The sequence below is a fragment of the Triturus cristatus genome, chromosome 9 (genome assembly GCF_964204655.1).
Source record: "Triturus cristatus chromosome 9, aTriCri1.1, whole genome shotgun sequence".
Lineage (NCBI taxonomy): Eukaryota > Metazoa > Chordata > Amphibia > Caudata > Salamandridae > Triturus > Triturus cristatus.
This window is the reverse complement of record NC_140592.1, coordinates 919181345-919203704: the sequence shown is the minus strand read 5'-3', so window position 1 is coordinate 919203704 and position 22360 is coordinate 919181345. Positions and strand designations below refer to the sequence as shown.

The following is a 22360-nucleotide window of genomic DNA, read 5'->3' as shown; positions in this document are numbered from 1 at the left end:
CCCTACCTCTATTGAACTGGGAAATTCAATAATCAAGGGCGGTTTGAGCTTCTGGGCCCTGGTGCCACTGCACCTGCTGCACCCACTGAAGCTGTTTTGCGGAGCACATCAGCACAGATGCCTGCCTGGCAGGCTGGCTCACCTTCGGAGCTTGGAGCCACTTTCAAACCACAATCTCTGCAGGGCACCCCTGCACTTCCAGAAACCAATCAGATCTCTGCAGAAATGCGCCCATTGTCTCACCCCGCTGCAGACAGCCTTTGTTTCCATTTGGGCGACACCATTGTCCTGGAAAGGGACGTATTTGCATTGATGCAGTCAGGGGGTAGGACTCTCTTTGGGTGCTACTGTGCTGCCCCTCCCCCCCACACACAGGGTTTATTGTTTCTCTTCACACAATTGCACTAAAGTTTTTTGATCTCTGTGACGTGCTAAATAAGGAACGTTTTTGTCTGAACTTTAGCAACAGTGAAGCACCTGTGTGAACGTCTTGTATTTCACACAGCTGTAGGCGCCTTTCTCCCCTTTTTGTGAAACCGAACATTAGCCGGTCGGAGCTGTTATTAAACGGAGACAGTCTGTATTGGCGCTTGAAGAGTCTAGCGCGGAACTGATTGCTCGCTGTACCAAGTCTACACACCAAAAAGATGCGAGGACGCCGCTCTTTACAACTGCGAGACAGCCAGTATACACAGATAAACAAACTTAGAACAATGTAGCCTGAATTATAGACCACAATTACACGACCCCGAGACAACTGGTAATGTTTAGTTTGACAGAAACAAAATTCTTAGATTCAAGTTATTGTAAACAAAGGTGTGGCAGCCAGGCAGGCCACGCCCACTCGACAAACACAAGAAGGCCGAATGCACAAGTGAGTGTGTGTGATGGAAACGCTAACAATTTTAGATTCAATACGCCCAGTAGATCTCTCACAAGTACAGGTATAACAAGTGCGTTCCTTGCGCTAAAAAGGGGCAGCAGGGGGAGGGGCGAGAGGAGGGGGAGAGTGCTGGATAAAAAAGTGTTGGCAGAAGTGAAAGCGTTTCACTTGCGAGAGTGAGCAGCGCCAGGAGCGTTAATTGCTACCATATGGCACCGCGCGCTCCTGCAAGTGAATTGCCACACGTGCATGCCTTGCCATTGAAGCCAATGGAACGCGTGCACGTTTTTGGCTGAAAAGCCAAAGCGACGGATAAAGGTCTTATTGCCTACGCAGCGCATGTGCGCTGCGTAGGCGAGACCTAAACACACAGAAACACTAAATTCTAAAGGGTTTAAAAATAACCCTACATTTTATTACGTTTTGAAATAAAACAAGTTCTCAGACTTTCAGTTCACCCTGCTAAATATAGCTCCTCTTTCTGGCACAATTTGATCTTTTAATAGTAAAGGCCGAGGTCATGGTTAATGAATCTTACAATAAAGAAGAAGTCATTACCTGCTTTCAAAGGAGATGCCCCAGTTCGTGAGTGTTGCTCTTGAGAGTGAATCCTGTACTTGCTTCATTTTACCCTCATCGGGGAGAATCAGTAAAGCACTAGCCTTTCCTTTGTATGGCACATTCACCACAGTACAGCCAATATCGCTGTCGTAGACGATGCTGTACATTCCTAAACGGCTCATCATGGGCACCTTCACAACTGTCTTCTCATCCACGTGAAAGTCAGCTTCTTTAGTGTCTTCCACATCGAACGGCATCTCCCATTGACCTAGAATAAAAAATACTTGTATTCGAACATCTAGTTCCTCTACATGTGAGAGAATATTTTCTAGACCATTTCTCAAACATTTGTTTATAGAGAAAAAGAGAGAAGAAAATGAATACCCCATGAATCATAGTAGAGAGAATCTCTACTGGATAAGATTCAATTTTCTCCCTCCTTTACTCTTTCCTCCCACTGCCCACAACTAATTGAATTTTGGGAACAAGCCACGTTAGGGGCAACATTTGTTAGGGGTGGATATGGCTGACTGGAACTATGGCAGGTAACAAAAATGGGTCTCTAATTATGACTTTATAGTGCGATTACTTTTGCTAGGTTCTCATTTCAGTTCAAAATGTTAGACTGGTAGGAAAAACTGAGGGGCTTATTTACAAGCCCCTTGCGCTGCCGGTGCGTCACTTTTGGTGACGCATCGGCGGCGCATTTTGTTGTCCCATATTGACAAGGACAGGAAAAGCCACCGTGCGTGACTTTCCTGTCCTTGTAAATACAGCCCCATTACACGCAGCACTTGGCGTGAAAAAGGAATTCCATGGGTATTTCTGAGGAAGTTCCCACGCAAACAACCGCATCCATCTACAGGCTTCCATTAATAAACACAACTAAATAGTTCATGGCCTCCCTTTAAAAGTGATGTTTTCTGCATTCAGTGTTTTTAAGGGAAATTTATTGTAACAAGTGTTCATCAACAATGTCTTCATGAAAGGGTTATCCCATGTAAAATGGAATAAAATATGCAGGATGCCTCTGAGGTTATGCAAGGTTTTTACCATAGATGTACAATGGAGAATTCCCATGAATAGTGTGCAGCTCTCTGTTAACATGCAGACATCTGCAAATTGGCAGAGGAAAGTCAGCATCAACAAATGTAAAAATGCTCTAAGTAATACAGATAAAGGAAAGCACGATCATTAACCGGAAGCAAATGTGTTTTCTTGCACTCTTATCTCATACTAATGGCCCTAATAATTGTACAGGGGCCGTATACCTCTCAAGGACATTCTAGATTTGCCAGCATCTCTGGGTCTTGAATTATTGGGTTTGCAAACTCCATACCCAATATTTCACTGGGCCTGGAATTCAGAGCAGAACGGCCTGGATTCATGGGCAAATGCTATGCCTTGCCCTGCACACTCTCTAGCACTGTATGTGGAAAACAGCTAATGTCCTCTCCAGTCTCATTTCCCTACTTAAAGCCCCCCACAAATATACCACCTGCACAAAGTAAATGGCATTTATGCGCAAATATGGGCCTGTTATAAAAAGATTTGGACCCAGTACTTCCAGGTCCAAGTGTTATTCCTTGTTTTGAGGGAAACAAGTAGTAATTACCCGATTTACTCTTGGGATTGCCAGCTAGAATATGAGATTTCATCTCACTGGTAGCTCCATCCCTTAAATCTGATGAACTTGAAATGAGGACCTTACATGGCCTTGTTGTCAAATATTATCCCAAAGCAATCTTTGTCCCTGAGAAAGATTGTATAGCAAACTGCAAATTAGATCTTTTCTTTGATGAGATTGGATTGCTACTACTGGCTTGTGCTGTAGTCCGGGTGACATTACAGAAACTGCAACGGGAAGCAATAGAAGGAGCAGAAGTGTCTGAAACTCCATGTCAAACACTGGTCATATTGAGCAAGTCAAACGATGACCAGCAATCTAAGCATCACATATTAGTGAAGAAATTTGCATCGCAACTGGGGTCCATTCATCAACCTATCCCACTTGGTTGTCCTGCAGCAGGCCCATGAGAAGAATCTGAAAGGCAGTCTTCAAAAATGTGTTTGTCCAAGGCAACTCCACCACGGATATTTGACTTGAGTTCCCTCTGTTGCCTCTGGAAACAAAACGCCTTATTTAGCCCTAGGTGAGCAGCCCACTATTACTCTAGGTTAGGCTGTTCTCCACTTCCTCCCTGGGGGAGCATGTTCCATCATATCTAGAGATCCCTGACTGTCTGGGAAGTATTTGTCTGCTGTAGAGGGAACCATCGCTGTGAATGCCCCCTTCACTGAAGTGGTTTGCCGAGTAAGTCCCATGTTTTCAAGGGTCCGCTGAGCAGACTTATTTGTTTTCCAGGAACAAACTCACACAGCATGAGATTTTTTTTTAAACAAAAAATGAATGGCCCGATGCCCAGGTAGTTTTATCCTTGTGCATGCAGTCTTTATGAATTTTCCCCGGTAAAGTCTGCAATAGATCGTGTGACAGACACAGACAGGGAAAAGGAGTGATGGTTGCCCTATACGGCCATCACTGTGACCTTGCAGCCCATTGGCATATGGGATGCCAAGTCAAAGGTGAAGGTAGTGGATGCTCCCTTGGTATAAATTCAGTGTTTCCTCTGTCTATAAATGGGACAGGACAGCCATGGTTTGGCAGCTCAGGATAGGACTTCATTTTCTTTAAAATTGCAAGGGTCCGATTATGACTTTGCTGGTCTGGAGACTGCTCTCTCTTTCTAGCTGCCTGACCACCCACTTATCTGACGGTCCGACGGGTGGATTTCAATGCGGGCGTGAGATCCCCTCACGACCGCCTCCAGACTGCAGCCACTGCAATATAGAAGCGACACGGTGGCAGTTGTGTGGACAGCAACGATCAATGGTGGCGCTGCCGGCCTGGGCACTGCTGTGGGAATTATGACCATACTTTCCACCGACCTTTTCATGGTGGGGTCCCCGAAATGAAAGCTTTGGCAGAAAGGCAGATAAAGGGCCACAAAAAGGTCGTAGATCGATTTAGCCCCTGGGGATTGTGGCCAGGGGCACATGCTGTGCCTGCCCCCCCATGCCTGTAGTGTTGTGTGCCCTCTGTGTACTATGCACAACATGGTACATGGCAATAGTGCTCCCAACTTTCTGGAGGTGCAGTAGTGCGGCTGGCATTGCCTTCAGGCTCCTCTTAGAGCTGAAACATGCAGCCTCCGTGACTGCGCCGCCGGCACACAACCAGCCCCGCAGAAAACTTGTGATGAGATTGTTCAGGAAGGTGCCGGTTTGGTGGCCTTCTCTTGACTGACACCTTGGCGGGCTAGCGGTGTGCCTGATAAACTTGTAATCGGGCCCTCAATTAGGTCATAAGTTATTTTGCAAAATATGCGTGACATGTAATTGCCAATTTTAACATAATTATTATACTCTCTGCATTTAGCCAAAGGAATGCATAAAAACCAAGCACTGCAAAGAGAATAGGAATGGCTCCATAGACTTTTAGATGAAAGTGTTTCTTCATTTATTGGTGGTTGTATGTGTCGGTTGTGTAGACTAATTAAAGGGTAAATGCAAAAATGTTTTCCTATTACATGGATTCTGTTTCCAAAGACCAGCCTTACAGATGGCCTCCTCGGTTATCCCCATTCCACTTAATTCCTTTAGGCCTTCCATCATTTGAAGCTATATTTGTAGCCCTTTTTCCATGACCCATAATTTTCCCAGCTGCAAGTAAAAATGTCAGAATCCAAATCAATTTCTTACCAAGATGTTTACCAAAGACAATCAGTAGACATGCACCTTCATGGAATCATGACGAAATTAGTGTGAGGTGAGCTGCAGAGAATATGGTTACAAGCTCGTCACCAGGTAATGTATCCAAATCATTTATGATCTCAAAAATATTTGTAGAATTATACATGTCGATCTACCTTTTGCTGGACTTATGATGTCAAATATTATAGAAGCCCTCTGCACAATGGCCAGTTTCCCCCATGTCCATTTGTGTACAATGTCCATTATGTAATTATTTAAAAAAAACTATTTGATGTATTTACCTCAAAGAAAAATACTACTATGAACTTCTCCAAAACAGTTAAGTAAGGAATGGTATGTTAGTAATGGTAATATTCAAATGTAATTTCAATCCATATCTGTGCACATAGCAATTAAATTTCCATTTGACAATTTCATTGTAAATATCTGTGTCTTTAAACACGGAGTCCAGATTAAAAGGTGCATAGTCTAACTGAGAGGATCTGGGTTCCTTTTGCAAAATACCCCAGTTTATTCACTTTTTGGACCATTGAATTTGTAACCCCTGCTTTGTGGAGATACTACATGGAGTCTTACCCACAATAATGCACCACTACCATTGGGTATGAGCTGCAACTACAGTGCCCATCTTTTAGCATAAGGTCAACGTCCTATGGGCAGATAAGGTAAGTTGGCCGTGCACATATTGTAGGTCATACATGTAACATGTATGCACATGTGCAGACTGAGTGGCCACGACTTCTGTGTGACTAAGCCAGTCATGTAGGAACAGTCTTGCTACAGATGGGACTCATTTTAATTTTGACTCTGGTTTCAGAACAGAGTGAGTGATGCTGGGTCTCTTAAATCACTTGGCTCAAGTTTAATGGACAGTTCCTTTTCATAAAGTGTACTGACACCTCGACTTTGATAGGCAGAAAACACTTTATTGTAATTTGGGTTAAAATCTTTTTTGATTTGATCACACTTCAGAGACAAAAGTGAGCTCTGTTGCTATGTTTGAATGAGCCCAGAAGTCAAACTTAGGATCATAGTTTCATCCTAAATGAATTGCTACAAGTTTTTGTAAAGGATTATTATAATTTTCCCAGTGCTCGATTTAAAGAAATTCGCTCTTGACTGAGGGGTGCCAGGGTCTACTGACTCTGTGATTGGAGTTTAAGGTCATCCCAGGGTGCCAATACATGTCTCGCTCTCTTTGTCCTTCTCTGCACACTCAGGCAGCTGCTAGTAAAAGAGACACTGCCGTCAGTCTGCCCATCTGGCAGGAATTGTGCGACATTCAGGTGTTAATGCACTGGGAGGGTGAGGGGTCACAAGTGGCTAGCCCTACACCAGCACCTTTGTTATACCGCGGAAGGTGTGATAAGAGGAGATCCCAATGCAGGAACACTGGGCAGAAGTCAGAAGCGGCTAGCCGAACACAGGGACCTTTGTTATACCGCGGAAGGTGTGATAAGAGGAGACCCCAATGCAGGAACACTGGGCAGAAGTCAGAAGCGGCTAGCCGAACACAGGGACCTTTGTTATACCGCGGAAGGCGTGATAAGATGAGATCCCAATGCAGGAACACTGGGCAGAAGTCATATGCGGCTAGCCGAACACAGGGACCTTTGATAAGAGGGGATCACAATGCAGGAACACTGGGCAGGGGACACAAGCGACTAGCCATACACAAGCTCCTTTGTTATACCACAGAAGGTGTGATAAGAGGGGATCACAATGCAGGAACTGTGGGCGGGGTCACAAGCGGCTAGTCATACACCAGCACCTTTGTTATAAAGTTGAAGGTGTGATTAGAGGGGATCCAAAAAAGAAGGAAGGTGCACTCTATCACGAGTAATGCAAGGACCAACACTTGTAGTAGAAAAAGTTTCTTCTTTATTCGTAGTCTTGGTTAAAAGACAGGCAGACAGCCAACGCGTTTCGTTCCCCTGTGTCTTGGGAACTTCGTCAGGGCTGTAATAATTACAGAAACACCCACCTGAATATACACATATAAAATACATGTATACAATACATATATAAATCACAATCTACAACGTATAAACATCACTAACAATTAAATGAGGAATAAAACGACATTCTTAAAAGACCATGGCAGACTCAGAAGTTGTATAGAAGACACAAACAACAACCAACGAATCCCAAGTATTAATCAAAAACACAAACAAGATTTTTGCCATTTCAATGTGATAAATGCCTGTTCGCAGTGGCACCACTGGAAAGACAACATATGACATAACCAGTATACGATCATAAATATTATAGACTACTTGCAATACATGTAACAATGCACAGTGATTATACACAGATCACATTGTCGAAAAACAGAGAACAGTATAGATGCGGGATAATTCAGAATAATAAATGAACAAACGTGACAGAAGAATGAGAAAAGTGGATAAACAGGAGAAAGCGGAAAAAGGGGGGGGGGGGGGAAATAGCCATAATTGGACCACAAAGAACTGGAAACACAAAGAGCTTGTTGTGACCAGCCTCTCCAATGAGACACGTGAATCCAAAAAGTCCTTAAAGACAAAACCAGGAAAGGACCACAGTGTTGTACAATAAAAAGTCAAACGTCACGAGCAACGGAAGCCCCAAACCTGATTAAACCATCCGATGAAGGAAGGAATAAAACCAAACAAGCAAAATTGGGTCGTCCTTACCTCACTACAAGTTTCTGAAGTGTGCACTAGAACATCAAATAGGGATGACCGACAAGAGTATAATCTTATATACCTTGACCTTGAACGGACACTAACAGCGCATTGCGCGTCTCGCTGGAAGCGGCATTAGTGCGCTTGTAAGAATCTTTTTAAAAATATTTCCCGGTTTGCTATTTAATTTGATTTTGCTTTGTTTTCCCCTGGTTTTAATCGGCAGGCCTCATACTCGCACTATAATCGGTAATATTCACCGCTCTTTTAGCGGGTCCTTGATTACACTCCACTACTTGGGGGACATATTGGGTGGGTGAGAAGGACGCCTGGCGGCGCCATCTTTGTTTAGGCTCTAGTCGTCACAAGGACGCTAGAACTGTACTTAAGGCGGGAAAATCCTACTGGGGTCCTGGACCTTGAACGGACACTAACAGCGCATTGCGCGTCTCGCTGGAAGCGGCATTAGTGCGCTTGTAAGAATCTTTTAAAAAATATTTCCCGGTTTGCTATTTAATTTGATTTTGCTTTGTTTTCCCCTGGTTTTAATCGGCAGGCCTCATACTCGCACTATAATCGGTAATATTCACCGCTCTTTTAGCGGGTCCTTGGTTACACTCCACTACTTGGGGGACATATTGGGTGGGTGAGAAGGATGCCTGGCGGCGCCATCTTTGTTTAGGCTCTAGTCGTCACAAGGACGCTAGAACTGTACTTAAGGCGGTCATGCTGACGCGCAGCGGGCACGCGCAGCGGGTCCGCCGGATTTCCGCCGGAGTTACGCCTGAGTTCAGCCCATCTGCGCCCGTCCGCGCTCGACCGGGCTCAGGTCAGCAGACTATTACATTCCGCCATGTATATTCTGTCAGTGATTTACGTCACTTAGACAGCGGTATGCAGAGGCTAGATCCTACCACCGTGGCTAGGCTAGGGGACATGATTCTACATCGAGTCCCTAGCGGGAGGTCTGGGGCCAAATCACCTACTTTAAAGCTAACGTGTTTGAATAATAGGTCGCTCCATAAGCACCATTTAGAAATCTTTACACTCCTGCAGGATGAGGACATGGATGTCCTAACCCTCACGGAGATATGGTTGGGTGATGACTCCCTACCTGATATCATAGCCGCCCTCCCCCTTGGATACGCTGCGGTGTGGCATAATCGTGCCCAAAATGCTAGGGGGGGGGTAGCAATCTTGTACAAAAAACATCTAAAGGTTGTCAAAATAGCGGCTGAAACATTGTACATATCTGACGTCTTGGGAGTGAAGATTACTTTGAATAATTCATGTTTTGCGATTTTTACTGTTTATCGTCCTCCAAATTCTACGTCAGTGTTTAATGATTTATTCGCCTCTTTGATATCTGACCTTTGTACAAGATACCAAAACATTGTGGTAACCGGGGATTTTAATATGCATTGGGATAAAAGCAATAATGACTTGGCACCTCGCCATTTAGAGAACATCATGTCCTCTTTTGGTATTAGACAGCTTGTAAATGCCCCCACGCATCTTAAGGGGAATATCCTTGATCCTATTTGGACCTTAGACCCCGAGGTACATGTTGTGGATATTTCTCCATGTATCTGGTCACACCATTATATGGTGAACTGTGAGATCCCTATTATAGAGTACCCAGTTCAAAAACCTCTAAAAATGAAAGTAGTTCGTCAGTGGAAAAGAGTTGATTCACAATCACTGACAAATACCCTTTCTGGGTACGCTCAACTACTGGCATCTAGCGGAGATCTAGACCAAGACTACAAGAACATAACTCGGAATTTGAGTCTGGCGATAGATCAGATAGCACCTGAGAAATCACAAAAAGTAAAAAGAACAGGAAAGGGGGCCCCGTGGTTTACCTCGGCTTTGAGGGACCATAAAAAAAAGCTTCGTTCTCTGGAAAGGAATTGGAGGAGAACAAAGGATGGCACTGATAGGGAACGATATAAAATCTCTCTTAATGGCTACAAAAAGTTGATTATGGCTACAAAAGTAGCCTTTTATGAAACTCGTATCAATCAGGCTGAAAATACCCAGAAGGAAACATTTAACATCCTGACAGAGCTGAGTAAAAAATCAGAAACGTTGGAAACTACAATAAATGTGGACACATTTCAATGCTTCTTCCTGGAGAAGGTGGAGACTATTCTCTTGGAGATTAAGAACAGTATTTTGAATGGCCCACCTTCACCACAGGAAGCTCAAACTCCCCTGGAAATTTCTCTTTCAAGGTTTCCGGAATTAGACTATCAAAGCCTTGAACAGCTTATGAATAGAATTAAGTCAGGATCCCCGGCGGACCCATGTCCTCCTAGGGTTTTTCGTTTGGCGTGCCCCATTTTAGGAGATCACATTATCCCCCTCCTCAATAGCTCGTTGGAGACCGGCCTTTTACCATCTAGTTTTAAGGAAGCCCGAGTTATACCACTGCTAAAGAAACCTGGAGCCAATGCGACTAATTTGAAAAACTACAGGCCGATCTCTCAACTGCCTTTCTTGTCCAAGGTTTTGGAGCAACATGTGCTGAAGTCTCTTTCCTTATTCCTGGAGTCATACCATATACTCCAGGAACGTCAGGCAGGCTTTCGTGCACATCACAGCACCGAGTTGGTGATGCTTGCGGTGCTGGATGAGCTCAGAGGTATGGCTGACAGTAAGAAACCAAGCGCCCTGATAATTTTAGATCTATCAGCGGCGTTTGATACTGTCAGCCACTCCCTGCTACTGGACAGATTGGCTTGTTTTGGGATAAAAGACCTGGCCTATAAATGGTTACAGTCTTTTTTGAAAGGAAGGACACAGAGGATCCAATTGGGGGACTGTGTTTCAGAGGTTGGAGTCTTGGAGTGCGGTGTTCCGCAGGGCTCAGCCCTTTCTCCATTACTATTTAATCTCTACTTGCAACCTCTGATCAACTCCTTAGCTAACATGGGTTGTCATGTGTTTAATTACGCCGATGACACCCAGTTACTATTAAGTATTGATAATACGGCGACAGCACAATCCAATGCTCAAAATATTCTCAGACACACGGTCAGCTGGATGACGGCAAATCTGTTGAAAATAAACCCAGATAAGACAGAGATATTGGTGGTCTCGACCACAGCCTCACCTTGGTGTGATCTATTTTGGCCCCAGGATTTGGGTCCTACGCCGACACCAAGCAACAAAGTAAAAAGCCTTGGGATCAAGATTGACAATGAGCTGTCAATGGCCAGTCAGATCTCCGCTGTTGTAGGGACTTGTACTGGCATGATTAGACAGCTAGGCAAACTTGTCCCTTTTTTTTCTTTTTCTATGCTTTGTACAGTTGTCTCTGCTACAATAATATCAAGGCTGGATTATGGGAACGCCCTCTATTTAGGCCTACCAACGTCTTTGACCAACAGACTGCAGGTTGTGTTGAACGATGCTGCACGACTGATCTTTAGACTCCCTAGAAGAACTCAAGCCTCATCCTTATTGTATAAATTACATTGGCTTCCCATCGTGCAGAGAGTGGAGTTTAAGAGCCTTTGCACGGCTCATAAGGCGATTTATGGACAGGCTCCTGTATATATCAAGGAACGTTTGGAGCTCTATAGGCCCAAACGAGCTCTCAGATCCGGGAATGCTCAGTTGCTGGTTTGTCCTCGATACAAGCTGTCAACTAAAGGAGGCAGATCCTTCTCGGTACTGGTCCCACAATTATGGAACAGACTACCGGAATCACTCCGCAGAGAAGGAAAACTCTTATGTTTTAGGAAGCAGCTAAAAACGCTCCTTTTTAAAGAGGCTTTTGGCCTACTTAAATAGTTTCTTGCAGGGTATCTCCCTCGCTTTTTATGCTTCAATTATAGCTGTTGGCTAGAGGTTCTAAGCGCCTAGAGACCTGTAGGTGAGTTGGCGCTATATAAACCGAAGGTAACATAACATGACATATAAACGACATCAGTGCAGATGGTTCTGGGAAAACTTAGAAAATGTTTAACCTCCCATTTGCATATAAACACATAGAAGTGAGATATGAAGAAAAAAACACTGTAAAATAAGAGTTCAATGAGTATCACACCCAAATAAGGATGATTATTTAGAAGTCCCTATATCGGGAACACAATACATCATGAGATTCTCATTAGGTCAAATGTAAATCAAGTTATAATTGAAATAGGCATGCGAAAAAACGAAAAAGACGGGCTAATCGTAATAGTAGTTGATTATATATAAAACCCACAGTTAAATGTTAAAAAACAGACACCCACACGTGCGGTTTCTGTACTCATGTAAAATTGCCATAACGTGTAATTTGAGTTGAGATACATGCACCCACCAATTAAGTGGTAGACTCCTACCCAAGATCTCACCTTAATATATATCCAATAGATCTCCCGTATTACACTGCTTAAATATTGCAGGGTTCGAGTAACGGTGAAGTCCTCATGACATATCTATTAAAATTAAAGGGAAATAACACAGGATGCTAAATTCAAAAAACCGATGCCCGTGCCTAAGATACGTCGTACTCGTTTGATATAATGGAGTGCCGGCAGAGTCCATCGCATCACACTTACCGTTATAGGACAGTCTACATGCATCACAGTTCGATAGCTGCTTAATCTTCGTAAGGAGGAAGATCGTCCTGCATCGAAGGTAAAAGGACGCGCTCCATCAGTCATGTGACCGTGTTTCACGTCACATACGTTTTCATGGAAATAAACAAAGAGTAGTCCTAACAGTTTTTTCACCACAGTAGTGACCATATTGGAATGGAATGATTCATAATGCAAAGATCCACAAACATAATATGACACAGTTCGATAGCTGTATGAATTACATAAAAAAGAAAAAAGAAAATAGAAAATTATAATTATTTATTATTAATGAAGAAATATAATAAGAACATCCTCCATCGAAGAAGAAAGTACTCCCTCGGTCAAATGACCACATATCACGTCGTTTGCGTCTAGTAAGCATAAAGAAGAGAAGATCCTAAATTTTAACCCCACCAAAATGGTGGCCATACTGGAGCGAACGGTCAATAAAGCCCGATCGCAGACATCTTTCAAGACCAACTGTACCGCGAGGGCAGACATACAACGGCAAGTTACTCGCCAAGTGACATACAAACTAACCAACCCCACAACCAATCCAACAAGCACCCCAAGTCATAGACGCCTCTGCCAGAAAAGTTTGCAAAGGATTGTAGGGATAACAGCCAGGAAAAGTTTGAATATCATAATGTATCCTCACATGAAATATGGTACTTCCCATGCGATTTTTCGATTCAGATCTAAGAGATTATAGTTGCCAAAGCAAAAGGGAAGAAATGAGGGAAAAAGTATGTACCAAAAAAGAATAATAAAAAATAAATAAATAAAAAATAGTAAATAATAAATAAATAAAACATCTATGTATTAGCGGTACATTATCTAGACAGAAGTGAACAGATACTTGACACAATACTTCTTGCATACTTCTTTCAGAAAACATTAATATATCATAGTTGAGCCCTAGAGTCACATGTTGTTTCACTGTACATTATCCCAGGAAGTAATGAAACTCCCTATCTGTATTGTGGCCCATTAGCGTGGCTCTCAGACGGCAAATCCATCTTGCCTCCATCTGCCTCACTTGAAGCTCTCGGTCACCACCCCTGATATTAATTGGTACATGGTCAACACCATGGAACCAAAATGACATGTCACCGGGATGAGCTTTCATATAATGTTCACTAAAGGGATAACGGGTATCTCCATTAAGTATAGCTCTACGTGACCAACACACTGACGACTTGGTTTCCATCCAAACCAAAAGGTTTTTTCACCTGCGGTTCATGCAGTATTTGTGTATTTGGAAAAAATAAAATCACCAGTTTTACTTAATGGAGATACCCGTTATCCCTTTAGTGAACATTATATGAAAGCTCATCCCGGTGACATGTCATTTTGGTTCCATGGTATTGACCATGTACCAATTAATATCAGGGGTGGTGACCAAGAGCTTCAAGTGAGGCAGATGGAGGCAAGATGGATTTGCCGTCTGAGAGCCACGCTTATGGGCCACAATACAGATAGGGAGTTTCATTACTTCCTGGGATAATGTACAGTGAAACAACATGTGACTCTAGGGCTCAACTATGATATATTAATGTTTTCTGAAAGAAGTTTGCAAGAAGTATTGTGTCAAGTATCTGTTCACTTCTGTCTTGATAATGTCTCGCTAATACATAGATGTTTTATTTATTTATTATTTACTATTTTTTATTTATTTATTTTTTCTTATTCTTTTTTGGTACATACTTTTTCCCTCTTTTCTTCCCTTTTGCTTTGGCGACTATAATCTCTTAGATCTGAATCGAAAAATCGCATGGGAAGTACTATATTTCATGTGAGGACACATTATGATATTCAAACTTTTCCTGGCTGTTATCCCTACAATCCTTTGCAAACTTTTCTGGCAGAGGCATCTATGACTTGGGGTGCTTGTTGGATTGGTTGTGGGGTTGGCTACTTTGTATGTCACTGGGCGAGTAACTTGCCGGTGTATGTCTGCCCTCGCGGTACAGTTGGTCTTGGATGATGTCTGCGATCGGGCTTTATTGACCGTTCGCTCCAGTATGGCCACCATTTTGGTGGGGTTAAAATTTAGGATCTTCTCTTGTTTATGCTTACTAGACGCAAACGACGTGATATGTGGTCATTTGACCGAGGTAGTACTTTCTTCTTCGATGGAGGATGTTCTTATTATATTTCTTCATTAATAATAAATAATAATAATTTTCTATTTTCTTTTTTCTTTTTTATGTAATTCATACAGCTATCGAACTGTGTCATATTATGTTTGTGGATCTTTGCATTATGAATCATGCCATTCCAATATGGCCACTACTGTGGCGAAAAAACTGTTAGGACTACTCTTTGTTTATTTCCATGAAAACGTATGTGACGTGAAACGCGGTCACATGACTGATGGAGCGCATCCTTTTAACTTCGATGGAGGACGATCTTCCTCCTTACGAAGATTAAGCAGCTATCGAACTGTGTTGCATGTAGACTGTCCTATATAGGTAAGTGTGATGCGATGGACTCTGCCGGCACTCCATTATATCAAACGAGTACGACGTATCTTAGGCATGGGCATCGGTTTTTTGAATTTAGCGTCCTGTGTTATTTCCCTTTAATTTTAATAGATATGCCATGAGGACTTCACCGTTACTCGAACCCTGCAATATTTAAGCAGTGTAATACGGGAGATCTATTAGATATATATTAAGGTGAGATCTTGGGTAGGAGTCTACCACTTAATTGGTGGGTGCATGTATCTCAACTCAAATTACACGTTATGGCAATTTTACATGAGTACAGAAACCGCACGTGTGGGTGTCTGTTTTTTAACATTTAACTGTAGGTTTTATATATAATCAACTACTATTACGATTAGCCCGTCTTTTTCGTTTTTTCGCATGCCTATTTCAATTATAACTTGATTTACATTTGACCTAATGAGAATCTCATGATATATTGTGTTCCCGATATAGGGACTTCTAAATAATCATCCTTATTTGGGTGTGATACTCATTGAACTCCTATTTTAAAGTGTTTTTTCTTCACATCTTACTTCTATGTGTTTCTATGCAAATGGGCGGTTAAACATTTTCTATGTTTTCCCAGAACCATACTCACTGATGTCGTTTATATAAGATTATACTCTTGTCGGTCATCCCTATTTGATGTTCTAGTGCACACTTCAGAAACTTTTAGTGAGGTAAGGACGATCCAATTTTGCTTGTTTGGCTATATTCCTTCCTTCATCGGATGGTTTAATCACGTTTGGTGCTTCCGTTGCTCGTGACGTTTAACTTTTTATTGCACAACACTGTGGCCCTTTCCTGGTTTTGTCTTTAAGGACTTTTTGGATTCACATGTCTCATTGGAGAGGCTGGTCACAACAAGCTCTTTGTGTTTCCAGTTCTTTGTGGTCCAATTGTGGCTATTTCCCTCCCCCCCCCTTTTTCCGCTTTCTCCTGTTTATCCACTTTTCTCATTCTTCTGTCACGTTTGTTCATTTATTATTCTGAATTATCCCGCATCTATACTGTTCTCTGTTTTTCGACAATGTGATCTGTGTATAATCACTGTGCATTGTTACATGTATTGCAAGTAGTCTATAATATTTATGATCGTATACTGGTTATGTCATATGTTGTCTTTCCAGTGGTGCCACTGCGAACAGGCATTTATCACATTGAAATGGCAAAAATCTTGTTTGTGTTTTTGATTAATACTTGGGATTCGTTGGTTGTTGTTTGTGTCTTCTATACAACTTCTGAGTCTGCCATGGTCTTTTAAGAATGTCGTTTTATTCCTCATTTAATTGTTAGTGATGTTTATACGTTGTAGATTGTGATTTATATATGTATTTTATACATGTATTTTATATGTGTATATTCATGTGGGTGTTTCTGTAATTATTACAGCCCTGACGAAGTTCCCAAGGCACAGGGGAACGAAACGCGTTGGCTGTGTGCCTGTCTTTTAACCAAGACTACGAATAAAGAAGAAACTTTTTCTACTACAAGTGTTGGTCCTTGCATTACTCGTGATAGAGTGCACCTTCCTTCTTTTTTGGACTGGTTGTATTACAAGTATCTTTAGACAGCGGATACTGGAAGCTGTGGCACTCATATACCTATACGGACGATACATGGAAATTAAGTGCTTGACCTAAGTCAGCTGTTTGTTCTTTTGTTGTTGTGATTAGAGGGGATCCCAATGCAGGAACACAGGGCACGTGTCTCAAACAGCTAGTCGTACAAAGACACCTTTGTTATACAGAGGAAGGTGTGATAAGAGAGGATCACAATGCAAGAACACTGGGCATGTGTCACGAGTGGCTAGCCATACACTGGCACCTTTGTTATACCGGAAAAGGTGTGATAAGAGAGAATCACATTGCCGGAACACTAGGCAGGGGTCACAAGCGGCTAGTCGTACACAGGCACCTTTGTTATACCACGTAAGGTGCGATAAGAGGGGATCACAATGCAGGCACACTGGGCATGTGTTAGATAAAGGAAATAAACCTCATCTGTCAATTCTGGGGGAGCGGAAGACTTAGACAAATATGATCCAACAGGGGCATAACACAGGCCCCCGCATCCCACACAGTGCGGGGGACCCTGAGCTGCAGGGGCCCCCCTCAGAACAGTACTCAGGCCTGAGCGCTCCGGATTGAATCCGGAGCGGGGGCTCCTCAGTGTACATTGCAGGGGGGGGCCCTAAACGTTCGTAATGCCACTGTGATCCAAATACCTAATCATCTATGTTAAAAACAAACCAGAAAAAGGACTTATGTTTTGAATTGTACATGCGATTTTTGTCATGAAAAACTGGTGACTAAGACAGTGTGCGTTATTCTTTTATATTGTAGAAGCAATGTCAAATGGCATCGTCAGGCATCCTTGCAGTGAGAGGCGAATGTCAAACTCAGTAGGGAGGAGTTTTTAACTTTTGTTAAGCCTATGTCAAAAACAAGAGGTAAACGTTATTGTATTGTGAAAAGCTTGTTTTGAATACAGTAGAATAAGGTCTGTGCATTGTGAAACACATAGTAAATGCAAAAGGCAACAATTGTGCATACATTTATATTTTTATGTGTAGTATTTATTTGTGCGTGAACAAAAATGCATTTTCTTTTTTTTTTAAAGTGCTTTCTAGATATTGTTTGATTTAGTGTTATTAGTGTGCATTGCTGAGTTCTGCTCATCTTGTTGCAGCTTCCTGAGTAAGACTTGGACTACTCTGGCTCGCTGTCCTGAGAGTTCAGTGCTTAAAATGGGTGCCCTTGGTCTCCATTTCGGGTAACTTTAAAAGACCCCAATTATCACATTTGAGTCCCAGTAACTAGCAATATTGCCCGTGGGCCTCTCGAACTGTAACCAGCCTATGGTGACTGTAAAGTGATTTCCAACCTGTCTTACGTCCTGCCTACGTGTTGAGGGGCGATGACAGAAATGGTACAGAAGTGAAGAGGGACAGACTAACACTGAAAGAGTTCTTAGAAGGAGGGGCGGGAGATTTGACGAGAAATGGTTCATAAAAAGAATGAATATATCTGCAGGCAGTCATACTCTTATCCAGAAACTCAAAGATGCATCCGCACTACAAGTCCTCACTTGGCATGAGAGTTTCGAAGAAACCAAAAATATTCAAACCACTCTTAGATGGAAGGCAAAGGGAGCTTCAATTGAAGATATTATAAGAAATTGTTTTAAAAGTCTGGAAATTAATATTAGCATTCACGTCTAGGTCCGCCAATTCAGTATCAATTCACAATCAATCTTACCTCTGAAGAAAATATAGTTAAGCAGAACCATTACAGCGTCCCTGTTGACGCTCTGCATCATGTCTACAATTTTTCCGTTCGTGTGTTTTTCCACGTAATCGTTTATCTGTTTTTTTGCTTCTTCTTCGTTTTGGAAATTGGTTGAAAGGGCTTCTGATTCATAATAGGTTTTGACATCATCTAGATATTTGGGCAGGAGTTTCAAATCCTGCTTAATAAAGATGGCATTGCCCAGGCTCATTTGCAGCTCGTTGTCAGGTTTGTTTAGCATCTGGAGAAGGTGATGGAAGCTCTTGTGGATATCCTGTACTGAAATGCTGGTAAGGTTAAAGTGCAGGCCATGCAGTATTTGACTCAAAGTGGCACCTTTTGCCCCTAAAGATAACATCGCCATGGCACTTGCAACACTTACAGGAGAGACGAATATATTACGGGACTCTGCTGCCCTGAGAGAGTGATTAAAGAGTTGGAATGAAAAATCTGAAATGGCATCTGAAATTTTGTGGCAGGCCATAGTTTCACTTTCATGGTGTTTGTGGTCATGCCCTTTATCATCGTGATGGTGGTGGTCAGAGTGGCCATGCTTGTCTTGGTTTCCATGGCCTTCATGATGATCACAGAGGACTAATCCATAAAGCAGAGTGACCAATAGGCAGAGGGATAGTGCAGACTTCATGTTCTTTTGGAAGAATACCTGTGAAAACAGGAAACGTTAGCACTCTTGGGAGCACAAACAAATGTCCCGCAAACAATTCTATAAACAATAAAATATTTGGACCAAGTGTGGCATTTTTGTTTCCAGCATCGCATTTACTTAATGTGCATTAACTTAGCTCCCAAAGTTCACGAACACGAGATTTCACTACCCTCTAAACTTTAGTCATAAAGAGCAATTTACCGCAAAACATTCAGTTACTTTGCCTGTACCCACAATAAGGCTGCTTTTAACTAACTTTTAGGTTGTGGTGGTGGTGGTTATACGCGGTTAGTGGGAGAGGACATGGTGTGAAGCCAGTGAAACTGCAGATGCGGCTAAAGAACAAAAAAAGGGGCAGGGCTCAGAGGTATGGTGAGAGGTGTAGGAACACATGGGAAGGGGGTGCGTTGCAGATCTCAAACAGGTGTGGCGTAAAGTGAAGAAAGCACAGATGGAAAAGAAGAAGAAAGGGATGAAGCTCATTAATGCCCACATCAGAACGTGCTCCCGGTTTTCGGTCATTGGAGGGTAAATATGCCAGGTATCTGTTGTCGGGGAGCTAGTCCATTAATTAGTAGGTGGGATGGCAGTGGTGTGATGATGAAGGTTAGCAGCATCAGGTTTCTGATGGGGGACTATTTGGATACTGGCATGTGTCCAAACTGTGACACCCATTTCACCTGCATTAAAGTGTGTGTCTATGATTGACTTTAGTTGCGGAGACCTGGCTAAGAAATTAGAGAGTTATCTTTAATAGTTCAAGAGTGTGTTTCTCTACCCCACCCCCACCTCATAATGGCTCCCAAATTAACTTCTGTGGAGATCCGATTAGGATTACCTCCCTTCCTCTAAACTGCTGTTCCCTGTGTAATGTCATAGAAATAATGTGATGAGATATTTAAAACCCTATAAAATGGACCATTTTTCATAACATGTGTGTCAGAAACAGTGTGGAGCATTGCAATATAAATAGTGACCCTTAAGTTAGAGGTATGTACTATGCCATATGGGAAATTAATGTTTTGAACCTTGAATATATTTGATGCCATTTTGAAAAACTGCATGGACTTTCCTCCAGAACGTTGTTTCATACACCTCGAGTTAATCCTCAATAGATTCATGAGGATTGGTTAAGGAGGCAAAGGTTATATAGGAACATTTCCAAAAGTAATTTTCCTTCTATGACAGAGAAAAAATTTCACACCAAAAACAAAGACACTGGATGAGCTTTCACCTAACTTGCTTGTGGTGTCACAGGGCTCAAATCAGGTAATGTGGAGATATATTGAACACTAGAATCAGATTTTTAAAATTATGTTTTCTGTCAAACAAATCTCAATTTTGACAGTTGCAGTCAATGTTGGGAAACCTTCAATTTATGCTCAAATTCATAGTCAATATTGTGGAAAATATATCTGAAGCTAATGGGGGTTTCAAGGATGTTCTTTAAATTGGGAATGTGGACAAAATTTCAAAGGGACAGAAAATTTTCTTTTTTGAGCAGAAATAAGCAATATACATACTCTCCCCAACTGAGATATTAAAATATGATTGTGAGTACTAGAATCATGAAATCCTCAATTTAACTATGCAAATGTGTACATTGTAATTTTCTTGCTTAAACCTTTAACATGGTTTGCAAGTGCAGCATTGGTATGCATTGTTATAGTTTGGTTTTTATTGAGGATCCATCAAATGTGAGCATCATTACAAGGAGGGAGTCCATTTTCTAAAAACGTTGGTACTCTTTGCGAAATCTGCATACGATTTGAAAGAGAGCTTGTTTACTCTAGTTCAAAATCTCAGGTTTCTTGTACATTCGCAATTGTTGAGAAATATTAATGAGAGGAAGGTTGAATAACCGTGGCATCATTTTAAAATTTTGCATTCAATTTGGTGGATGAGCTGAATATCCAGATTTGTTTATTTGTTTGAAGCAGATCCATAAAGGGAGAAAACGTTAAAGCAAAAGTCAAGAAGTCATGCTTTCTATTCTCCTTATGCACAGGAATTTCAGTTTCAGGGCCTCCATATTCACAGCACCAAATGCACACTGCCTTTGGCTATTGTGCATCTGGTTCCAGTGCTTACTTTGAGCCAGTGGTTTCTGGTGCTCAGCACTGGCACTTAGTTGGCAACACCAGCACTTATGACAGCCTGCCACATGGTGGCAATGTTTGTCTAATTTACAGATGAGCATAACACCAGTTGTTTATTAATTCCATATACATTAAAAATTACTAATACCTGCCCCCCAAGCCATTCTTATAGCTTTGGGGGCTTGAAATGATCTGAATTGTCTCACTTGTAGGAGTGTGACAGTTTGTAGGTGTGTTAGTACTGTCATTACCAGCGATGGCATTGGCAATGGGTGGTGTAAGGTGCAGTGGGCTCCTGACGCAGGCCCTGACACATATCTGTTGTTACAAATTAAGCACTGTATGGTTATGTAGTGAAAACTGGGTGCTAAAGGAGCTAAAAGCCACATTTTAACCTCAGATCCCACAACGCAAGACCCACGTCTGTGGAAAGTTGTTTTGTGCATATGGGTCCTGCTAAGTAGATTATACTGTGAGCAGCGTAAAGCCATGTGCATCTGGTCCAGTAGCTGTAGGCTCAAGCATTAGCTGCAGAGATGTTAGAGTTGTATACTAGAATACTGACCTCAAAAATATTGTGCCACCAAAAAAAACACACAAAATACTCTTGCTGTATTAATAGCAAGATTATCAACAAAAAATATTGTGAAGTTACTAGGTTATTATAGATTTATTATTTTTCATTCCACCCACATCTAGAAACACATGACATATATGAAGAGCAACTATAGTAAACCTATATTTACCCATATATACTGACCTTCACAATATTTTTCTTGTCGATATTCTTGTCACGATATTTTTCAAGCATATCATTGCAGCAATGTACCGCCTGTTCGCAGTAGGCTCTTCAGAAACGGGATTTTGTCGGTTAGAGGCAGATACAGAGTCTGTTTGCAGGGTACTAACGAAAACCACAGCCATAGCATAACCTCTGATAGGCACAGCTTAAAGAGGATGACGTAGCGCTCTCTGATAGCATACATTTGTGAGTAAGTGAAAATAAATGATGTCCAGGTAGGTGCACACATCCTATGAGTGTGACCAGCTGACCAAGAATATTTACCTTACAAACTAGCTGCACACTGAGAAAGGCTGTGGAAACCCGATTTGGGACCTATATTGACTGGGTAGATAACAATGAATGAAAGCCACAGTGTACACCCAGTACCACTTCACAGGGCACTAGCTGTGCACCACCTGCGCTTGGATGTGTTGGGGGGGGGGGGAGTAAAACATGTGCTGCTACCCAAATCGAATGCCATTTACAACTGACGCAGGGAAGCTACATCTTTAACCAACTCTGCATGACCTTTAGCTGCAGACAGATGATTTGGTGGGTGGGGTGCAGGGG

General features: G+C 42.1%; 1 protein-coding gene across 3 annotated transcripts in view; it reads right to left on the bottom strand.

The window, feature by feature from the left end:
- The window catches only part of LOC146799056 (alpha-1-antitrypsin-like), a 276754-nt gene that overhangs the window by 232319 nt on the left and 22075 nt on the right, over positions 1-22360 (bottom strand). For all 3 annotated transcript variants that reach the window (XR_014968838.1, XM_085626461.1, XM_085626462.1), the window contains exons 2-3: positions 18211-18904; positions 1442-1712 (exon numbers count right to left, since the gene is read on the bottom strand). Coding sequence is in view for 2 of the 3 variants with exons in the window: in XM_085626461.1 (XP_085482587.1) it covers positions 1442-1712; positions 18211-18886 (947 nt within the window). In the remaining variant the exon portion in view is untranslated. The remainder of the gene's footprint in view (positions 1-1441; positions 1713-18210; positions 18905-22360) is intronic.